The sequence below is a fragment of the Danio rerio genome, chromosome 2 (assembly GCF_052040795.2).
Source record: "Danio rerio strain M-AB ecotype USA chromosome 2, GRCz13ab, whole genome shotgun sequence".
NCBI lineage: Eukaryota > Metazoa > Chordata > Actinopteri > Cypriniformes > Danionidae > Danio > Danio rerio.
Window position 1 is genome coordinate 17,072,252 of NC_141022.1, and position 21,937 is coordinate 17,094,188.

Genomic DNA, 21,937 nt, shown 5'->3' on the forward strand with positions numbered 1-21,937 from the left:
GTTATGCTTGCCGACATTGTATTATTTGTGGCGTAGATTGCGGCTCCTACTGCTGACAGTTTGTGGGTATCGCTTCTCGGCCTTTTGGCTAAGATCAAGTGTAGTATCTGTTCTTATCAGTATTATATTTGATCTGGTCACGCGGCTGGGACTGCGATCGCCTCTGGGAGGTTCACCCTGGTGAGCGCTTTTGTAGTGCTTACCAAGACCTGCGAGAGGTACATCGGCTGCGTTTTTACAAAGTCTTTTAAGGTAAGGTCTCTTTTAAATATTTATTCTGCTGGTTTTAAGTTTATTGTTGTTTTTAGAGAGCTGTAGGTGCCTCCACCATGTCGGCTGCTCGTGCCGGCATGCGGAGGCACCACAGCGTGCGTTTCAATTTTAAAACTGTTAATGGGAAGCTCCTGGAGTTGTCCAGATTGGACTTCTCCAGGAAGCTTATCCAAAAAGCTTTAAATTTCAAACCGGAAGAATTGAACTGTATTGTGACTCTGCCCCTGAACAAAGGATTTGATGTAAGTTTTAAGGCTGCTTCTCTGCTTAATGCTTTTTGGCAAAGATTTGATTCGGTTAAAGCCCAGTTTTCCATGTTTACTGTGGAAAAGCTTTCGGACAACACTCTTAAAACAGTGATTGTCCGAATGTTCAATGAAACAGTAACTGGTGACGATATCTGCGTGTGGCTGGGTAGATATTGCACTGTTCGTGGCCAGCCAGTCAAGGTTTTAGATGAGGACGGCATCTGGAACTGCTCTTGGCGTGTTCCCATTAAACAGTGGGAAGACGCCGAGGGCTTCCAGGGCCTGAGACATCTGCCTTCTATGATTGTGCTTGGGGAGAACAGGGGCTACATCCATTATCAGGGGATGCCCAAACTGTGCAGGAAGTGTGGGAAAAATGGGCATCTCGCTGAAGCATGCCAAGAGCTAGTTTGTGGGAAGTGCAGAGAAATTGGGCACAGCTTTGAGCAGTGTACCAATGGCAGGCGGTGCAATCTGTGTGGAGACACTAACCATCTTTTCAGAGATTGCCCTAAGAGTTTTGCCAACAGAGTGAAAAGCAACAAAATGGCCGCCCCGCAAAACGTGGTGGCCGAGGAACAAAGGGAGGAGGCGGTCCCTGAAGTTTTGGCGGGAAACGAAAGTTTGCCGTCGGCTTCGGGGACCGGCCAAGAAGGAGGAGGCGGGGCGGCCAAGGGGGCGGAGTCACAATCGGTTGAGGTGAGGAGAGGGGAAGCTGTCGAATCAGAAGTGAGTTTAGAGAGGAAAGAGGAGGAAGACACAGCTTCCTCTCTCCTCACCGTCTCGGAGATAGTGGAGGCTTCAGAGGGGAGTGAAATCAATGTTTCACTCCCAAGTGCTCAGGTGCAAAAGAGACCTGCGGGATCTCCTCTGTTTGATACAGAGAAGAAATTGAGAGTCTCACACGATTCGGATAGTTCACCCGTAACTATTTCGAGTCGTGTGTGGCCTCTTGAGTCCCCAAATGAGGTGTCCTTTTTGCACGTTAAGCTTATATCATCATCGCCAAAAGAGACACAAGAGAATATCTCTGTGGATTTGGAGGCGATAGACACACAACCTAACAATCCAGGGATAATTCCTGGAAAGGAGGGGAGTGTGCAACAAGAAAAGACATGATTTTAATGTCGGTTTTAAGACTTTTCTGTAGGTTTTAAAATTGTCTTTTAAGCAGCTCATGTCTTTAAAATATAGTGCTCATGGATATCACCTTCTCCTCTATAAATGTGAGAAGTGTGAAGTCCCTAGTAAGAGCACAGAGCATATTTTCCCTCTTAAAAACTTTTAAAACAGACGTCTTTTTATTACAAGAATGTGCTTTACCCTTTTTAAAAAATTATAAAAAATGGGAGGATTTATGGACCTCCGGACCCTCCATATGGAGTGGCTCAAATTTTAATAAAAATGACGGGGTGGCCATTTTAATCAATAATCCAAACATCTTGGTGAAGGGAAGCACGGTGGTGAGAGATGGGCGGGCTATTTTAGCTAATTTGACTGTTTTAGATAGGGATTTTAATGTTCTAAATTTTTATGGTTTTACGGACAAAAACAAAAGATTTGAGCTTTTAGAAGACATACAGCCCCACATGCTAGGTAGGGTGCCCTTCATTTTAGCAGGTGATTTTAACTGTGTTTTAACTCAAAAAGACAGAAGAAGGGCAGATGATTTTAAAGTAGATAAGACATCGGTTTTACTGCAGGGTTTAGTTAGAGATTTTAAATTAGTGGACTGTTTTAAAGCTATGCATCAGAGAGAGGAGGGCTTCACCTGGTTCAGTGGTGATGGTACCAGAGCCTCTCGAATCGATTACATGTTCACACGTGACTACCCGCCAACCGATGCAAAATTAACCCCCCTCTTCTTTTCCGATCACTTAATGCTGTCTTGCACGCTTTCACTGTCCCTGGGTGTGACAATAGGTGGAGGGCTGTGGAAGCTGAACTGCTCTCTGTTAAAAGATGAGAAAGTGGTGAGGGAATACAGAGAGCAGTTCAGCCAATGGCAGACCCTCCAGGACTTTTATGATACACAAGCACAGTGGTGGGAAATGGTAAAAGGACGCACAAAACGTTTTTTTAAAAGGATAGGTAGGGAAAAAAAGAATAGGGAAAAGAGACGCATGATGGGGCTGCAAAAACGCCTACAGAGATATTTTAACCTTTTAAACATGGGCTTTGATTTTAACAACGAAATTAAAGAAGTTAAAAAAGAGATGTTGGTTTTAGCAGAGGAAAATAGCAGGGGAGTGATTTTAAGAGCAAAAGAGAAAAAAATTGAAGAAAATGAAAAGTGTACAAGATATTTTTTTAAAAAAATAATCACAAAGGGAGGGGGGATATCAAAGATAAAAAACGACGAGGGGACTATTTTAAATACCACAGAGGGGGTTTTAAAAGAAGTCGAAAAGTTTTACGAAAATTTATATGAAAAAAAAATAGTACACGAGGACGCTTTAAATGAGGTTTTAAATTTTTTAGACAAAAAAGTACAAAAAGAAAAACATTCAGTTTTAACCCAAGATTTTAAGAAAGAAGATTTAGATAAAGCTCTTAAAAGTTTTAAAAAGGGGAAGTCTCCAGGAATGGACGGTCTTCCCCTGGAGTTTTATCAATGCTTCTGGGACATTTTAGATGGGGTTTTACTGACTGTTTTTAATGAATTCGAAAATTTTAACAAACTACCTGCGGATTTTAGATTAGGAATAGTTTCTCTGCTTTTTAAAAAAGATGACAAGACAATTTTAAAAAATTGGCGACCAATTACTCTTTTAAACACTGATTATAAATTTTTTACAAAGATTTTAGCGACAAGGATGTCGACAGTTTTAGAGGATGTAATCCACCCGGATCAAGCCTGTGCTGTGCCCGGGAGGAAGATCACAGACAGCCTATTGCTGATCCGAGATGCCATCTGTTACGCGAGAGACAGAAACATTCGTCTAGCCGTGGTAAATTTAGATTTTGAAAAAGCATTTGACAGAGTCTCGCACCAGTACTTGTTACAAGTACTGGAAAAAATGGGGTTCCCGGGAAGATTTTTAGCATGGGTGGGACTGCTGTACAACGACCTTGTCAGCAAAATCATTGTAAATGGGCATTTAACAAAAGCAGTAAATATCTGCAGTGGCGTCCGTCAAGGGTGTCCGTTATCCCCACTCTTGTATGTGGTTTGTATTGAACCACTGGCACAGCTCTTGAGAAGGGATAAATGGATTACAGGTTTTAAAATTCCGGGGGGTTTAACAGCATCTTGTGTTTTATATATGGACGACGTTACCCTTTTAACGACAGACCTCACCTCGGCCCGAAGAGCTATGGATTTGACCGATTTCTACGGTCGGGCCTCGGGAGCCAGATTAAACCGAAAAAAGTCCGAGGCCCAGCTCTTCGGGCCGTGGGGTAACGTTGTCACAGAGGGACTAGAGCTGACTTTTAAGGAAAATGATTTTAAAATTTTAGGGGTAAAATTTGACAAAGAGGGTGGGGGAGGGCAAAATTGGAACGACATTTTAACAAAGGTAAACCAAAAGTTGGGATTCTGGGGGTTACGAAAATTAACAATGGAGGGTAAAATTTTGATTTTTAAATCCGTAATTTTACCACTCATTTTACTTGTTTCTTCTGTTTTTAGTCCACCAAGACGTTTTATCAGGAAGTTGGAAAGGGCGGTGTTTTATTTCCTGTGGGGATCCAAGTGGGAGCGCCTAAGAAGAACAGAGTTAAAGAAAAAGCCCGAACATGGTGGAAAAGGCCTCCCGGATCCCCACCTGTTTTTAGGCAGCCGCTTCACCGCCCTGCATTTTAGTTACGCGTTGACCCCATCCAGAGAAAACAAGACGGCTGCCATGACTCGCTTCTGGATGGGGTCCTACCTGAGAACCCTGAAAGTTTTAGCAGTGGACCTTAAGTACCCAGTGTCTTTTAATTTACCTAGGGAGTATGATTTTATAAAGAAATTTTTAAAGAAGTATGTTTTAGAGACTAACGATGTCACCATTTTAACTAACCACAAGGCTCTCATTTCTCTTGTGCAGGATCGAGAGACGGTGAGTCGGGTCCCGGGCCTCACATTATGTGAGGCCCAACAAGTGTGGAGGAACGCGGCCCACCCAGCTCTCCAGAACGGACACAAGGACCTGTTGTGGATGGTGGCACATGAGATCCTCCCGGTCAGGGCGGTTATGCACTCCAGAGGCATGGCCAGAAACCCCGTCTGCCCACGGCCTGGGTGTGGATGCCCAGAGACCGTGCGGCACCTGCTCTGGGAGTGCGGCGCTGCGCGGGACCTGTGGGCCAGGACCGGCCCCCTGTATCATCAGCACCTGCCGGCGGGGAGGGCCCAGATGGACTACCACCTTATCATCCATGGGGTGGGCCAGGGCGTGAAAGACATGACAAAACAGGACTTTACATCGCTCTGGCTCACCCTGACCGCCATCAAGGATGCCATCTGGGTCACAAGAAACCTGCTGGTGGGGAAGCAGGTCACGGTACCCCTGCAAGGGACAAAGGGACTGATAACAACCACGCTACAGGGGTACCGGACCTTGACAAGAGGCCAAGGGGGCCGGGGTCACACGGAGGAGGTCCCGGCCGCCACCGTACCTGGCCGCCCGTAGATGCACCCTCACCACTCTGGCTACGGGAACAGCGGGCCAGCAGGCCAGAGGAGGGGGATCTCCGCTATGCCCTTGAAACACAGGGGCTGTGACCGTCCTGGAGAGTTGGTGTGAATGGACTCTTTTGGTATGACTCACCCTCGATCCTGGACAAAGAAATGATTTTATTTCTTTGGATTGCGTCCACTCTTTTATATCGTTTTTACTGGACCGGTTTTATTGCTTTTATCAACGCAGCGCCTGGACTCTCTCTTTCTTTTTTTGACATAACACACGCACACACAAAAGACTTTTGCAAAACATACACTTTTATTTCTTCCAAAAAAACCCACGTTTTTAAAGGAAAATGTTATGCTTATTGTCTGTGTTTTATTGTCTTTTAAAGTGTGCTAAAATGTTTTAACATGTGTTTTCTGTTTTAGCCCCTTTAAGTCCAGTGTTTAGTTAAAATGGTGATTAGCCAACAAGTTTTAGGCCAGTTTTATTGTCTATGTTTTTAGTTTTTAGCCTTTATTTTATTGAACAGCCTTGTTTGTACTCCATTGTATGTTGTTTGTTTTTTAAAAACACGTCTTTTATTCAAACACCATTGATTTGTACGTTCACACAATAGCACTTTTTAAATTTATACTGTATTTTATTGCATTTATTTATTTATTCTGTAAGTTTTATATTCAAAAGAAAATATGTGAAACGACAAAAGATTAAGATGTGTTTTTGGGATGGAGATTTTATGTAAAAAAATTGTCAAACGCTGTCAATAAATTTTTTTCGTAAGAAAAAATCTGTTCTTATCAGTATTATATTTGATCTGGTCACGCGGCTGGGACGGCGATCGCCTCTTGGAGGTTCACCCTGGTGCCTGCTTTTGTAGCGGCCACCACAACCTTTGGGAGGTACACCGGCTGAGCGTTTTCGTGAAGTCTTTTAAGGTAAGGTTTTAAGTATTTATTGATTTGGCTGTTTTATTGGTGTGTTTTTATAGAGAGCTGTTGGTGCCTCCACCATGTCGGCTGCTCGTGCCGGCATGCGGAGGCACCACAGCGTGCGTTTTAACTTTAAAACTGTTAATGGAAAGCTCCTGGAGTTGTCCCGCTTGGACTTCTCCAGGAAGCTAATCCAAAAAGCCTTGAAATTTAAACCGGATGAACTGAACTGTATAGTGACTCTGCCCCTTAACAAGGGATTTGATGTTAGCTTTAAAGCTGCCTCCCACTTAAACGTTTTTTGGCAAAGATTTGACTCTGTAAAAGACCAGTTCGCCATGTTTACTGTGGAAAAACTTTCAGACAACACACTTAAAACTGTGATTGTCAGAATGTTTAATGAAACAGTGACTGGTGAAGACATTTGTGTATGGCTGGGAAGATTTTGCACTGTTCGCGGACAGCCAGTTAAGGTGCTAGATGAGGATGGCATCTGGAATTGCTCCTGGCGGATTCCCATCAAACAATGGGAGGATGCCGGAGGATTCCAGGGCCTGAGACATCTGCCCTCCATGATTGTGCTGGGAGAGAACAGAGGCTACATTCATTACCAAGGCATGCCCAAACTTTGTAGAAAGTGCAACAAGTTTGGGCATTTAGCAGAAGCGTGCCAAGAAACAGTATGCGGGAAGTGTAAAGAAATTGGACATAGTTTTGAACAATGTACCAATGGCAGGCGGTGCAATCTCTGTGGTGATTCAAACCATCTCTATAGAGATTGCCCAAAAAGCTTTGCAAACAAACTGAAAAGTCAAAAAATGGCCGCCCCACCGACCACGCTGGTTTTAGAACAAAGAGAAGGGGCGGGGCCCGAGGTTTTGGCGGGAGCCGACATCTCCCAGCCAGCCTCGGAACCCAACCAATGCCGAGAAGGTGGGGCGGCCCCGGGGGCGGAGTCACAGTCGGTAGAGGTGGGGAGAGAGGAGGTAAACGAACCAATAGGAATGGAAAAGGGAGAGGAAACGACCTCCTCTCTCCTCACCGTCTCTGAGGTGAGTGTTGCATCAAGTGATGCTTCACTACCCAATGCTCAGGTGCAGAAAAGACCTGCAGACTCTCCTCTGTATGATGCAGAGAAGAAACAAAGAGTGGTCGGTGGCTCAGATGGTTCAGAAATGGACAGTCTGAGCCACGAATGGCCACTCAAGTCTCCAAATGAGGTCTCATTTTTGCACATTAAGCTTACATCATCATCGCCTAAAGAACCACAAGAGCTCGTCTCTGTGGGCTCTGAGGCGATAGGCACTTCCTCTAATTCTTCCCCTGATTGCCATGGGGGAAAAGATGAGGAAATGCTACAGGACCACACGTGAGTTTTAAAAGATTTTATCGTCTTTTAATCTGCGTGATTGGTGAGTTTTACCTCTTTTAATTGTCGCCTTTATAACGGTTCATGTCTTTTATCCATATACTGCTCATGGCCCTCACAATCTCAACTATAAATGTCAGAAGTGTGAGGTCCAACACAAGAGCACAGAGTATCCTATCCTTTTTAAAAACTTTTAAGTCAGACATGTTTTTACTGCAAGAGTGTTCTCTGCCCTTTTTAAAAAACTATAGAAAATGGGAAGAACTCTGGACCCCTGGACCCTCCATTTGGAGTGGATCCAATTTTAATAAAAATGATGGGGTCGCTATTTTAATTAATAATCCCAATATCTTGGTGGAGGGCAGCACGGTTTTAAGAGACGGACGGGCACTTTTAGCTAATCTGACTTTTTTAGATAAGGGTTTTAAGGTTATTAACGTATATGGTTTTAATGATAAAAATGAAAGACATGAGCTTTTAGTGGACTTGCAACCCCACATATTAGGTAGGGCACCCCTAATTTTAGCAGGAGATTTTAATTGCATTTTAACAAACAAGGACAGAAGAAAAACAGAGGGTTTTAAATTGGATAAAACATCCTTTTTATTGCAGGGTATGGTTAGGGATTTTAAATTAGTCGACTGTTTTAAAACAATGCATCAAAGAGAGGAGGGCTTCACCTGGTTCAGTGGTGATGGTACCAGAGCCTCTCGAATCGACTACATTTTTACACGAGACTGCCCGCCAACTGATGCTAAACTAACCCCCCTCTTTTTTACTGACCACACAATGCTATCTTGCACTCTTTCACTCCCCACAGGTGTGACGGTAGGGGGAGGGCTGTGGAAGCTGAACTGCTCTCTGCTAAAAGACGAGGAGGTAGTTAGAGATTACAGAGAGCAGTTCAGCCAATGGCAGACCCTCCAGGACTTTTACGATTCACGAGCACAATGGTGGGAAAAGGTGAAAGACTGGACGAGAGGTTTTTTTAGACATATAGGGAAGAAAAATAAAGATAAAGAAAAAAGACATATGATGGGGTTGCAAAAAAGATTACAACGCTATTTTAATCTTTTAAACGAAGGTCTTGATTTTAATGATGAAATAAAAGAGGTAAAAAATGAAATGTCAGTTTTAAGTGAAATTCAAAGTAAAGGTTTTATTTTAAGAAGTAAAGAAAAACATATTGAGGAAGGGGAAAAGTGCACAAGATATTTTTTTAAAAAAATAATCACTCGGGGACAAACAATAAACAGTTTAAAATTAAATGGGAGGGAAGTGCACACAACTAAAGAAATTTTAAATGGCGTCGAAAATTTTTATGAAGAATTGTATAAAGAAAAACAAACAGATGAATATATTCAATTAGAAGTCTTACATTTTTTAGAAAAAAAAAGTAAGTAAGGAAAACAGTTTTTTAGCTCAAGATTTTACAATTCTAGAAGTTTTTAAAGCTCTTAAAAGTTTTAAAAATGGGAAGTCCCCAGGAATGGATGGACTTCCCCTAGAATTTTATGTCACCTTTTGGGACATTTTAGGACAAGAGCTTTTAACTGTTTTTAAAGAATTTGAGACTTCTAACCGACTGCCAGATAGTTTTAGAACAGGGATAGTTTCACTTTTACATAAAAAAGATGACAAGACTGACTTAAAAAATTGGAGACCAATCACGCTTTTAAATTTTGACTGTAAGCTTTTTACAAAAATTTTAGCGACGCGCATGTCAATGGTTTTAGAAGACGTAATCCACCCGGATCAAGCTTGTGCTGTGCCCGGGAGAAAGATCACGGACAGCCTGGTATTGATTAGAGATGCCATCTGTTACGCGAGAGACAGAGATAATCGGCTAATAGTCCTAAATTTAGATTTTGAAAAAGCATTCGACCGAATCTCGCACCAGTTCCTTTTTAAGGTCCTGGAGAAAATGGGCTTTCCAGGGAGGTTCATAGAGTGGGTGGGACTGCTATATAAAGATCTGATTAGCAAAATTATGGTTAATGGGCATCTAACCAAAGCTGTCAATATTCACAGCGGCGTCCGTCAAGGGTGTCCTTTATCCCCGCTCTTGTATGTGGCTTGTATTGAGCCACTGGCACAGATCTTGAGAAGGGACAAATGGATTAATGGTTTTAACGTGCCTGGCACAGGGGGGTTGACGGCCACCTGTGTCCTATACATGGATGACATAACACTTTTAATGACCAACCTCGCATCGGCCCGAAGAGCTATGGATTTGACAGAATGGTATGGTCGGGCCTCGGGCGCCAGACTAAATCGAAATAAGTCCGAGGCCCAGCTCTTCGGGCCGTGGGGGAAGGTGGACACAGGTGGTCTAGACTTGGTTTTTAAAAAGAGTGATCTTAAAATTTTAGGTATTAAATTTGACGAAGAGGGTGGAGGAGGGGGGAACTGGACTGACTTGTTAGGGAAAGCTAAGAGTAGATTAGGTTTTTGGGGTTTAAGACAACTGACTTTAGAGGGAAAAGTTTTAATTTTTAAAGCTGTTGTTTTACCCTTGCTTTTACTGACATGTTCTGTTTTTAGTCCTCCTAGATTCTTCCTTTTAAATCTGGAGAGGGCGGTCTTTTACTTTCTGTGGGGGTCCAAATGGGACAGAGTGAAGAGGGAGGTCTTTAAGAAAAGGAAGGAAAATGGTGGAAAAGGCCTCCCTGACCTCCACCTGTTTTTAGCAAGTCGTTTGACCGCCCTGCACTTCAGATATGCGGTGACCCCATCCAGAGAAAACAAGACGGCAGCAATGGTGCGATTCTGGATGGGGTCTTACCTCCGCCATTTAAAAATCATACCCGCAGATCTGAAGTGCCCAGTGGCTTTTAACCTGCCAAAAGAATATGGTTTTATCAAGAAATTTTTAAAGAAACATTTTTTAGAGCAGGAAGATGCCACTGTTTTAACTAACCATAAATCTTTGATCTCTCTTGTGCAGGATCGAGAGCAAGTGAGTCGGGTTCCGGGCCTCACACTCGGTGAGGCCCAACAGGCCTGGAAGAACGCGGCCCACCCAGCTCTCCAGAACAGACATAAGGACCTAGCGTGGATGGTGGCACACGAGATCCTCCCGGTCAGGGCGGTAATGCACTCCAGAGGCATGGCCAAGACCTCCATCTGCCCACGGCCCGGATGCTCAAGCCCGGAGACCGTGCGGCATCTGCTCTGGGAGTGCGGCGCTGCGCGGGACCTGTGGGCAGCCACCGGCCCCCTATACCAACGGAATCTGCCAGCGGGAGGGGCCCAGATGAGTTACCACCTAGCCATCCATGGGGTGGGCCGGGGTGCGACGGACATGGAGAAAGAAGACTTTACCGCACTCTGGCTCACCCTAAACGCCATCAAGGATGCCATCTGGGTCACCAGGAACCTGCTGGTAGCAAAGGGCGTCACGGTGCCCCTCCACAGGGCAAAGCACATGGTATCATCTACGCTAGAGGGGTACCGGGCGCCAACTTTAGGACGAGGGGGCCGGGGTCACACGAGGAGGGTCCCGGCCGCCACCGTACCTGGCTGCCCGTAGATGCACCCTCACCAATCTGGCTACGGGAACAGCGGGCCAGCGGGCCGGAGGAGGGGGATCTCCGCTATGCCCCGGAAACATAGAGACTGTGGTTGTTTTGGAGAGCTGGAGTGAATGGACTTTTCTTGTTAAGACTCACTCTCGATCCTGCACAAGAACGAGTTTTTAGTTTCTGAACTGGCTTTTATTGGTTTGCTTTTATTTCTTTTAGCTTTGGCCTTTTAGTGCTTTTAGTGGACATTTTATTTCATCATTCGCTCTCGTTTTAACAAGGAATTTTCACCACAAACATACATGGACTTTTAACACAAACACTGACTCCTAAACGTACACTCACGAACTTTTACACAAACATGGACTTTGAAGCAGAAATCACAAAACAAAAAAACATAACACAAAGACAGCAACAACAACAAAATTTCACTCTGCTTTTATGTATATATTTAGGTACACATGAACTGATTTTATTTCTCTGAATTTGTAAATTCATTCATTTTATTTTATTTTATTAATGCATCAATATATACATGTTTTTGTTGGTTTTCAAGAGTGAGATTGTAGTCTTTTAGTATTATGCTGTTTTATTTTGACTTTTAAGAAGTGCATTGTGATTTATTGTGTGGTTTTATGATTGTTTTAGTGAGAAGTGATAAGTGTCAACTAATGTAAAGAAAGTTCTTAAAATATGTGTGATTTTTGATAAACGATGAAATTGTGTCAATAAATTTTTTCGAAAGAAAAAAAAATCTGTTCTTATCAGTATTATACTTGGGCTTACCTCGCGGGCAGTGACAGCGATCGCCTCTTGGAGGTTTCCTGGCTCACAATTACTCCTGTGTTGTGAGCCCTCAACCCTTGAGAGGTAAAGGAATTGCACTTTTTAAGGTAAGACGTTTTAAGTATTTATTGGCTATTTATTGTGGTTTTAGTGTTTTAGTGTGTTTTAAGCTGTTGGTGCCTCCACCATGTCGGCTGCTCGTGCCGGCGTGAGGAGGCACCACAGCGTACGCTTTTTATTAAAAGAAAAAAATGGTAAGCTCCTGGAGATGTCCAGACTGGACTTCTCCAGGAAGCTGATACAAAAAACCTTAAATTTTAGACCTGAAGACCTGAATTGTATAGTGACTCTGCCTCTAGGAAAAGGATTTGATGTTAGTTTTAGAGCTGCTTCCCTATTAAATGACTTCTGGCAAAGGTTTGATGCGGTTAAGATCCAGTTTTCCATGTTTACTGTGGAAAAACTTTCTGACAACACACTTAAAACTGTGATTGTCAGAATGTTTAATGAAACAGTTACTGGAGATGACATTTGTGTGTGGCTGGGCAGATATTGCACTGTTCGAGGCCAGCCAGTCAAGGTGCTAGATGAGGATGGCATCTGGAATTGCTCCTGGCGAATTCCCATTAAACAATGGGAAGATGCCGGGGGCTACCAGGGCCTGAGACATCTGCCCTCAATGATTGTGCTTGGAGAGAACAGGGGCTACATTCATTATCAGGGGATGCCCAAATTGTGCAGAAAGTGTGGGAAGAATGGGCATCTCGCTGAAGCATGCCAGGAGTTAATCTGTGGGAAGTGCAGAGAAGTTGGTCACAGTTTTGAGCAGTGCACCAATGGCAGGCGGTGCAATCTGTGTGGAGAAGAAAACCATCTCTTCAGAGATTGCCCAAAAAGCTTTGCCAACAAGCTGAAAAACAACAAAATGGCCGCCCCACAAGCAAGCATGGTTGAACAAAGGGAGGAGGCGGTCCCTGTGGTTTTGGCGGGAAATTCCCTGCCAGCCACAGGAACCGGCCAGGAAGAAGGAAATGGGGCGGCCATAGGGGCGGAGTCACCCATTTTATTTGAACAGAGGGAGGAAGCCCCTCCCCAACAAAGTGTGACACAAAATGTAACAGCCAATGAGGAGGAGGAAACGGCTTCCTCTCTCCTCACCGTCTCTGAGGCAAGTGTTGACGCTAGTCAAAGTGAAACTCAGTGTTCACTTCCTTATGCTCAGATGCAGAAACGGGCTGCGAGATCTCCTCTAGAAATGGAGGAGAAAAGACTAAGGGCTTCAGAGCGGCTAGATAGTTCCAAATCGGAAGATCTAGACCGCTCATGGCCCTTAGGTTCTCCTAATGGAGTTTCATTTCTGCATGTAAAGCTAAGATCATCATCACCGAAGGAGCCACAAGAGGTCTTCTCTGTGGCTTCTGAAGTGGTTAGCATCTCCTCCCCTGACCCAACACCTGTTGGGATAGGTGAAGAGCAGATGCAACAAGACATAACCTGATTTTTATCTTGTTTTTAAAACCATTGATATCTTTGTAAACTAACTGTAACTCTTTTAAATGTTCATATCCCCTTTTCATCTGCTCATGGCCCTTACTATTTCCACTATTAATGTGAGAAGTGTGAGGAGCCCCATTCGAGCACAAAGCGTTTTATCTTTTTTAAAACTCTTAAAGTCTGACGTGTTTTTATTACAAGAATGTGCCTTACCTTTTATCTCTAATTACAGAAAGTGGGAAGACGTGTGGACCCCAGGGCCCTCCCTATGGAGCGGATCGAACCAAAACAAAAATGATGGGGTCGCAATTTTAATAAACAATCCCAACATTCTGGTGAAGGGTACCACTGTGGTGAGAGATGGGCGGGCCTTTTTAGTAACACTGACTTTTTTAGGAAGAGATTTTAATGTTTTAAATATATACGGACACACTGATAAAAACGAGAGATATGAACTTTTAGAAGACTTGCAACCCCACATGCTTGGTAAACCTCCCCTAGTGGTGGCAGGGGATTTTAATTGTATTCTAACACAGAAAGACAGGAAAAAGGCAGATTTTAAATTGGACAAAACATCAACTCTTTTAAACAATTTAGTTAAAGATTTTAAATTAGTTGACTGTTTTAGACAAGTGCATCCAAGAGAGGAAGGCTTCACTTGGTTCAGTAGTGACAGCACCAGTGCCTCTCGAATAGACTATATTTTTACAAGAGATTTCCCGCCCGTGGATGCTACATTGACCCCCACCTTTTTTTCTGATCACACAATACTATCCTGCACTCTTTCACTTCCCCCTGGTGTGACGATAGGCGGAGGGCTGTGGAAGCTGAACTGCTCCCTGTTGGAAGAGGAGGAAGTGGTTAAAGGATATAGGGAGCAGTTCAGCCAATGGCAGACCCTCCAGGACTTTTATGATACACGAGCACAGTGGTGGGAAATGGTTAAAGGGAGGACAAAAACATATTTAAAAAAAATAGGAAAACAGAGAAAAAACAAAAGGAAAAAACGCATGTTGGGGCTGCAAAAACGTTTACAAAGATATTTTAACCTTTTAAACATGGGCTTTGATTTTAACAATGAAATTAAAGAAGTTAAAAAAGAGATGTTGGTTTTAGCAGAGGAAAATAGCAGGGGAGTGATTTTAAGAGCAAAAGAGAAAAAAATTGAAGAAAATGAAAAGTGTACAAGATATTTTTTTAAAAAAATAATCACAAAGGGAGGGGGGATATCAAAGATAAAAAACGACGAGGGGACTATTTTAAATACCACAGAGGGGGTTTTAAAAGAAGTCGAAAAGTTTTACGAAAACTTATATGGGAAAAAAATAGTACACGAGGACGCTTCAAATGAGGTTTTAAATTTTTTAGACAAAAAAGTACAAAAAGAAAAACATTCAGTTTTAACCCAAGATTTTAAGAAAGAAGATTTAGATAAAGCTCTTAAAAGTTTTAAAAAGGGGAAGTCTCCAGGAATGGACGGACTTCCCCTGGAGTTTTATCAATGTTTCTGGGACATTTTAGCTGGGGTTTTACTGACTGTTTTTAATGAATTTGAAAATTTTAACAAACTACCTGCGGATTTTAGATTAGGAATAGTTTCTCTGCTTTTTAAAAAAGATGACAAGACAATTTTAAAAAATTGGCGACCAATTACTCTTTTAAACACTGATTATAAATTTTTTACAAAGATTTTAGCGACAAGGATGTCGACAGTTTTAGAGGATGTAATCCACCCGGATCAAGCCTGTGCTGTGCCCGGGAGGAAGATCACGGACAGCCTATTGCTGATCCGAGATGCCATCTGTTACGCGAGAGACAGAAACATTCGTCTAGCCGTGGTAAATTTAGATTTTGAAAAAGCATTTGACAGAGTCTCGCACCAGTACTTGTTACAAGTACTGGAAAAAATGGGGTTCCCGGGAAGATTTTTAGCATGGGTGGGACTGCTGTACAACGACCTTGTCAGCAAAATCATTGTAAATGGGCATTTAACAAAAGCAGTAAATATCTGCAGTGGCGTCCGTCAAGGGTGTCCGTTATCCCCACTCCTGTATGTGGTTTGTATTGAACCACTGGCACAGCTCTTGAGAAGGGATAAATGGATTACAGGTTTTAAAATTCCGGGGGGTTTGACAGCATCTTGTGTTTTATATATGGACGACGTTACCCTTTTAACGACAGACCTCACCTCGGCCCGAAGAGCTATGGATTTGACCGATTTCTACGGTCGGGCCTCGGGAGCCAGATTAAACCGAAAAAAGTCCGAGGCCCAGCTCTTCGGGCCGTGGGGTAACGTCGTCACAGAGGGACTAGAGCTGACTTTTAAGGAAAATGATTTTAAAATTTTAGGGGTAAAATTTGACAAAGAGGGTGGGGGAGGGCAAAATTGGAACGACATTTTAACAAAGGTAAACCAAAAGTTGGGATTCTGGGGGTTACGAAAATTAACAATGGAGGGTAAAATTTTGATTTTTAAATCCGTAATTTTACCACTCATTTTACTTGTTTCTTCTGTTTTTAGTCCACCAAGACGTTTTATCAGGAAGTTGGAAAGGGCGGTGTTTTATTTCCTGTGGGGATCCAAGTGGGAGCGCCTAAGAAGAACAGAGTTAAAGAAAAAGCCCGAACATGGTGGAAAAGGCCTCCCGGATCCCCACCTGTTTTTAGGCAGCCGCTTCACCGCCCTGCATTTTAGTTACGCGTTGACCCCATCCAGAGAAAACAAGACGGCTGCCATGACTCGCTTCTGGATGGGGTCCTACCTGAGAACCCTGAAAGTTTTAGCAGTGGACCTTAAGTACCCAGTGTCTTTTAATTTACCTAGGGAGTATGATTTTATAAAGAAATTTTTAAAGAAGTATGTTTTAGAGACTAACGATGTCACCATTTTAACTAACCACAAGGCTCTCATTTCTCTTGTGCAGGATCGAGAGACGGTGAGTCGGGTCCCGGGCCTCACATTATGTGAGGCCCAACAAGTGTGGAGGAACGCGGCCCACCCAGCTCTCCAGAACGGACACAAGGACCTGTTGTGGATGGTGGCACATGAGATCCTCCCGGTCAGGGCGGTTATGCACTCCAGAGGCATGGCTAGAAACCCCGTCTGCCCACGGCCTGGGTGTGGATGCCCAGAGACCGTGCGGCACCTGCTCTGGGAGTGCGGCGCTGCGCGGGACCTGTGGGCCAGGACCGGCCCCCTGTATCATCAGTACCTGCCGGCGGGGAGGGCCCAGATGGACTACCACCTTATCATCCATGGGGTGGGCCAGGGCGTGAAAAACATGACAAAACAGGACTTTACATCGCTCTGGCTCACCCTGACCGCCATCAAGGATGCCATCTGGGTCACAAGAAACCTGCTGGTGGGGAAGCAGGTCACGGTACCCCTGCAAGGGACAAAGGGACTGATAACAACCACGCTACAGGGGTACCGGACCTTGACAAGAGGCCAAGGGGGCCGGGGTCGCACGGAGGAGGTCCCGGCCGCCACCGTACCTGGCCGCCCGTAGATGCACCCTCACCACTCTGGCTACGGGAACAGCGGGCCAGCAGGCCAGAGGAGGGGGATCTCCGCTATGCCCTTGAAACACAGGGGCTGTGACCGTCCTGGAGAGTTGGTGTGAATGGACTTTTTTTTTTGGTATGACTCACCCTCGATCCTGGACAAAGAAATGATTTTATCTTCTTATTGTTACTATTGCTTTTCATGCATTTTTTAACGGACTGGTTTTTATCACTTTTTTTATCAACATCTACGCCAAGGACTTTTTTTTACATAACACATGCACACACAAAAGACTTTCGCACAACATACACTTTTATTTCCTCCACAAACCCTGATTTTAAAGTGTTTTTGTTAAGTGCCATATGTCTTTTAATGTGTATTGAAATGTTTTAAAATGTGTGTTTTATGTTTCAATTCATTTTTACTAAGTCCTGCGTTGTTAAAATGGTGACTAGACCGTGATTCTTTTTTAGACCCGTTTTAATTTTTATTGAACAGCTTGTTTTTTAGTCTTTCATTTGTTTGCCTTTTTTTTAAAAAAAAAAACATGTCCTCTATACACTTGACATTTTATGTTCATTTAAAGTACTTTTGCAAGTATTTATTTATTTATTTATTTATTTATTTATTTATTTATTTATTTATTTATGTATATATTTATTCATTTTTTATTTATTTACTGTTAAGTACTCAAATGAAACTAAGTGAAGAGATATGTTTTTAAATATGATTGTGATGTAAGAAACAAATGGGAAACGCTGTCAATAAATTTTTTTCGAAAGAAAAAATCTGTTCTTATCAGTTTAATATCTGATACGTGCCCTACCCGGGCACTATATATTAAATTGATTTTTGCAGCTGGGAGATGGGTTAGGGGCTTGCTCCACCCACTCCACGCATCGACCTGGTATTGCAGTACCTCCGGGAACGGTGCACTCATTAAGCGGTGAACAGCAGAACTAGATTGCATGAAATTTAACATAACGTTAGATTGAATGTAGGGACGTGCGCTTCTTTGCGATTAGGTATCTGTCTTATGCGCTCGTTTAGACAGTGAGCATGAACAACCCTCTTGGCAGGATCCTCTTATTCTAGTCCATGAGCCACGATGCACATATTGCAACTCAGGGAGGAAAAATAAATAAATAAAAAAAATCCATCCAAAATTCCCAATCAGGACCTAAGTCTGACCTGGGGGATGGTGGGTCCAGAGAGCTGTGGAGAGGATAATTCCCAATCAGGACCCAAGTCTGACCTGGGGGATGGTGGGTCCAGAGAGCTGTGGCGAGGATAATTCCCAATCAGGACCCAAGTCTGACCTGGGGGATGGTGGGTCCAGAGAGCTGTGCAGAGGATTTGAAAAATGGCAAAGCATGAAACCCCCGCTCCTGTCGCATTCACCCAGGGTCCAAAGCGCCGGGCCGGGGCCCCAACTCCCAGCCTACGTGTGGGGACGTCCCGCGCCTAGAGGTACATGCCCCTTTGGGGCACCAGCGGCACGCAAGGCTGGCACCTGCGGTTAACCAAGTCAATGTTCCCGGGCTTAAGTTTGGGCTACCCGGGCACTGCTGGAGAACAGGTGTTCCTCCAGGGTCCCCCACAGGGCAGGTGCTTGCCCCCAGAGAGGGTGAAGATTACCCAGCCAGAGTCAAGGCCAGTGCGGGCAAGGAAAAACGCTCCGGAAAGGGGGGCCCTTAGGAGCTTAAGCGTATCCCCGGGAAAGGGTGACTGATTTCCGGCCAAGCTGGATTGGAAGAAAGGCTCTGGAAGTCCTTCCCATGGAAGGGTCCCTTAAGAGCTGGGTCTGACCCTAAAAAAGGTGATGGTTTCCCGCTAATTGTGGCCATGGAAGTCCTTCCAGGGCGCTTTTGAGAGCTAAAACACACCCCAGAAAGAGTGACCGATTCCTGCTGATTATGGTGGCTCAAGTGGGCATGGAAGAATCGCCCTGGAAGTCCTTCCCACTGGTCCCTTGAGTAGCCGAAGCTGCCCCAGAAAGGGTGACTGATTGCCGCTTGTGGAGGCATCTCGTTTGGGCTTGGAAGAAACGCCCTGGAGGTCTGTTCTTGGGGCCCTTCCAGAGGTCTAGCTGCCCCAGAAAGAGTGACTGATTCCCGCCTATTGTGGCAGCTCGTTTGGGCTTGGAAGAAACGCCCTGGAGGTCTTGTTCTTGGGGTCCTTCAAGAGGTCTAGCTGCCCCAGAAAGAGTGACTGATTCCCGCCTATTGTGGCAGTTGCTGGCAGCTTGTTTTGGCATTCAAGAAACCCTCCATAAGTCTTACCCAGGGGTCCCTTTGGAGCTGAAGCTGCCCCAGACAGGGTGACTGACTCCCGCTTATTGTGGCAGCTCAATTGGGCATGGAAGAAACGCCCTGGAGGTCTTGTTCTTGGGGCCCTTCAAGAGCTCAAGCTGCCCCAGAAAGAGTGACTGATTCCTGCCAGTTGCTGGCAGCTCGTTTTGGCATTCAAGAAACCCTCCGCAAGTCTTACCCAGGGGTCCCTTTAGAGCTGAAGCTGCCCCAGAAAGAGTGACTCCTTCCCCGCTGACTGTGGTGGCTCAAGTGGGCATGGAAGAATCACCCTGGACGTCCTTCCCAATGGTCCCTTGGGCAGCTGAAGCTGCCCCAGACAGGGTGACTGATTCCTGCTAGTTGGGGCAGCACGTTTGGGCATGGAAGAAACGCCCTGGAGGTCTGTTCTTGGGGCCCTTCCAGAGGTCTAGCTGCCCCAGAAAGAGTGACTGATTCCCGCCTATTGTGGCAGCTCGTTTGGGCTTGGAAGAAACGCCCTGGAGGTCTTGTTCTTGGGGTCCTTCAAGAGGTCTAGCTGCCCCAGAAAGAGTGACTGATTCCCGCCTATTGTGGCAGTTGCTGGCAGCTTGTTTTGGCATTCAAGAAACCCTCCATAAGTCTTACCCAGGGGTCCCTTTGGAGCTGAAGCTGCCCCAGACAGGGTGACTGACTCCCGCTTATTGTGGCAGCTCAATTGGGCATGGAAGAAACGCCCTGGAGGTCTTGTTCTTGGGGCCCTTCAAGAGCTCAAGCTGCCCCAGAAAGAGTGACTGATTCCTGCCAGTTGCTGGCAGCTCGTTTTGGCATTCAAGAAACCCTCCGCAAGTCTTACCCAGGGGTCCCTTTAGAGCTGAAGCTGCCCCAGAAAGAGTGACTCCTTCCCCGCTGACTGTGGTGGCTCAAGTGGGCATGGAAGAATCACCCTGGACGTCCTTCCCAATGGTCCCTTGGGCAGCTGAAGCTGCCCCAGACAGGGTGACTGATTCCTGCTAGTTGGGGCAGCACGTTTGGGCATGGAAGAAACGCCCTGGAGGTCTGTTCTTGGGGCCCTTCCAGAGGTCTAGCTGCCCCAGAAAGAGTGACTGATTCCCGCCTATTGTGGCAGCTCGTTTGGGCTTGGAAGAAACGCCCTGGAGGTCTTGTTCTTGGGGTCCTTCAAGAGCTCAAGCTGCCCCAGAAAGAGTGACTGATTCCTGCCAGTTGCTGGCAGCTCGTTTTGGCATTCAAGAAACCCTCCACAAGTCTTACCCAGGGGTCCCTTTAGAGCTGAAGCTGCCCCAGAAAGAGTGACTCCTTCCCCGCTGACTGTGGTGGCTCAAGTGGGCATGGAAGAATCACCCTGGAGGTCCTTCCCAGGGGTCCCTTAAGTAGCTGAGGCTGCCCCAGAAAGAGTGACTGATTCCTGCCAGTTGGGGCAGCTCCTTTGGGCATGGAAGAAATGCCCTGGAGGTCTTTTCTTGGGGTCCTTCAAGAGCTCAAGCTGCCCCGGAAAGAGTGACTGATTCCTGCCAATTGCTGGCAGCTCGTTTGGGCATGGAAGAAATGCCCTGGAGGTATTCTCTTGGGCTCCTTCAAGAGATCAAGCTGCCCCGGAAAGAGTGACATATTCCTGCCAGTTGCTGGCAGCTCGTTAGGGCATTCAAGAAACCCTCTGGAAGTCTTTCCCAGGGGTCCATTTTGAGCTGAAGCCGCCCCCGGAAAGAGTGACTGATTCCCCGCCGACTGTGGTGGCTCAAGTGGGCATGGAAGAAACACCCTGGAGGTCTTTTCTTGGGCTACTTCACGAGCTCAAGCTGTCCCAGAAAGAGTGACTGATCCCTGCCAGGAGCTGGCAGCTCGCGTGGGCGTTCAAGAAGCCCCCTGGAAGTCTTTTTCCAGGGTTCCCTTCAGAGCTGAAGCTGCCCCCGGAAAGAGTGGCTGGTTCCTGCCAATTGCTGGCAGCTCGTTCGGGCACGCAAGAAACTCTCTGGAGGTCTTTCCCAGGGTTCCCTTTAGAGCTGAAGCTGCCCCAAAAAGAGTGACTGATTCCCGCTGATTGTGGTGGCTCAAGTGGGCATGAAAGAATCACCCTGGAGGTCCTTCCCAATGGTCCCTTAAGTAGCTGAAGCTACCCCACAAAGAGTGACTGATTCCTGCTAGTTGGGGCAGCTCCTTTGGGCATGGAAGAAATGCCCTGGAGGTCTTTTCTTGGGGTCCTTCAAGAGCTCAAGCTGCCCCAGAAAGAGTGACTGATTCCTGCCAGTTGCTGGCAGCTCGTTTTGGCATTCAAGAAACCCTCCGCAAGTCTTACCCAGGGGTCCCTTTAGAGCTGAAGCTGCCCCAGAAAGAGTGACTCCTTCCCCGCTGACTGTGGTGGCTCAAGTGGGCATGGAAGAATCACCCTGGAGGTCCTTCCCAGGGGTCCCTTAAGTAGCTGAGGCTGCCCCAGAAAGAGTGACTGATTCCTGCTAGTTGGGGCAGCTCGTTTGGGATTGGAAGAAATGCCCTGGAGGTCTTTTCTTGGGCTCCTTCAAGAGCTCAAGCTGCCCCAGAAGGAGTGACTGATGTGGTGGCTCACGCGGGCATGGAAGAAATGCCATGCAAGTCCTTTCCAGGGGTTCCTTTAGAGCTGGAGCTGCCCCAAAAAAGAGTCACTGATTCCCGCTGACTGTGGTGGCTCATACGGGCATGGAAGTCTTTTCCCAAGGCTCAAGCAGGTAAAGGAAGACAGGTTGATCTCCGAGGCCGGCCCAGACAAAATCCTGGTCTGGACTTCTGAAGGGGGGATGGCAACTACACTGACTTGGTCGGAAAAGTCTCTCAAACAGGGGCTTTTCAAGTACCCTCATTGGGCACCAGCGGCCCATAGTCACGTCTCTTTGCCGTATTCAAGCTTGGAGTTTGTTTTTGGTCACCAACG

General features: G+C 45.6%; 1 protein-coding gene and 2 pseudogenes across 1 annotated transcript; all 3 read left to right on the forward strand.

The window, feature by feature from the left end:
* Window positions 1–68: 68 nt before the first annotated feature.
* Window positions 69–163, forward strand: LOC141379435 (U2 spliceosomal RNA; annotated as a pseudogene).
* On the forward strand, window positions 69–11,716 carry LOC147846258 (uncharacterized). The gene is made up of 3 exons (XM_087240613.1): window positions 69–119; window positions 5,942–6,075; window positions 10,386–11,716. The coding sequence occupies exon 3, from the start codon at window positions 10,497–10,499 to the stop codon at window positions 10,968–10,970; it is 474 nt and encodes a 157-aa protein (XP_087096739.1). The 5' UTR covers window positions 69–119; window positions 5,942–6,075; window positions 10,386–10,496; the 3' UTR covers window positions 10,971–11,716.
* Window positions 11,717–17,501: 5,785 nt separating this feature from the next.
* Window positions 17,502–17,688, forward strand: LOC147846259 (U2 spliceosomal RNA; annotated as a pseudogene).
* Window positions 17,689–21,937: the final 4,249 nt, after the last annotated feature.

What these genes read in the sequence shown, in the direction of transcription:
- LOC147846258 (XM_087240613.1), top strand. Translation starts at nt 10,497, where the DNA reads ATGGTGGCACACGAGATCCTCCCGGTCAGGGCGGTAATGCACTCCAGA.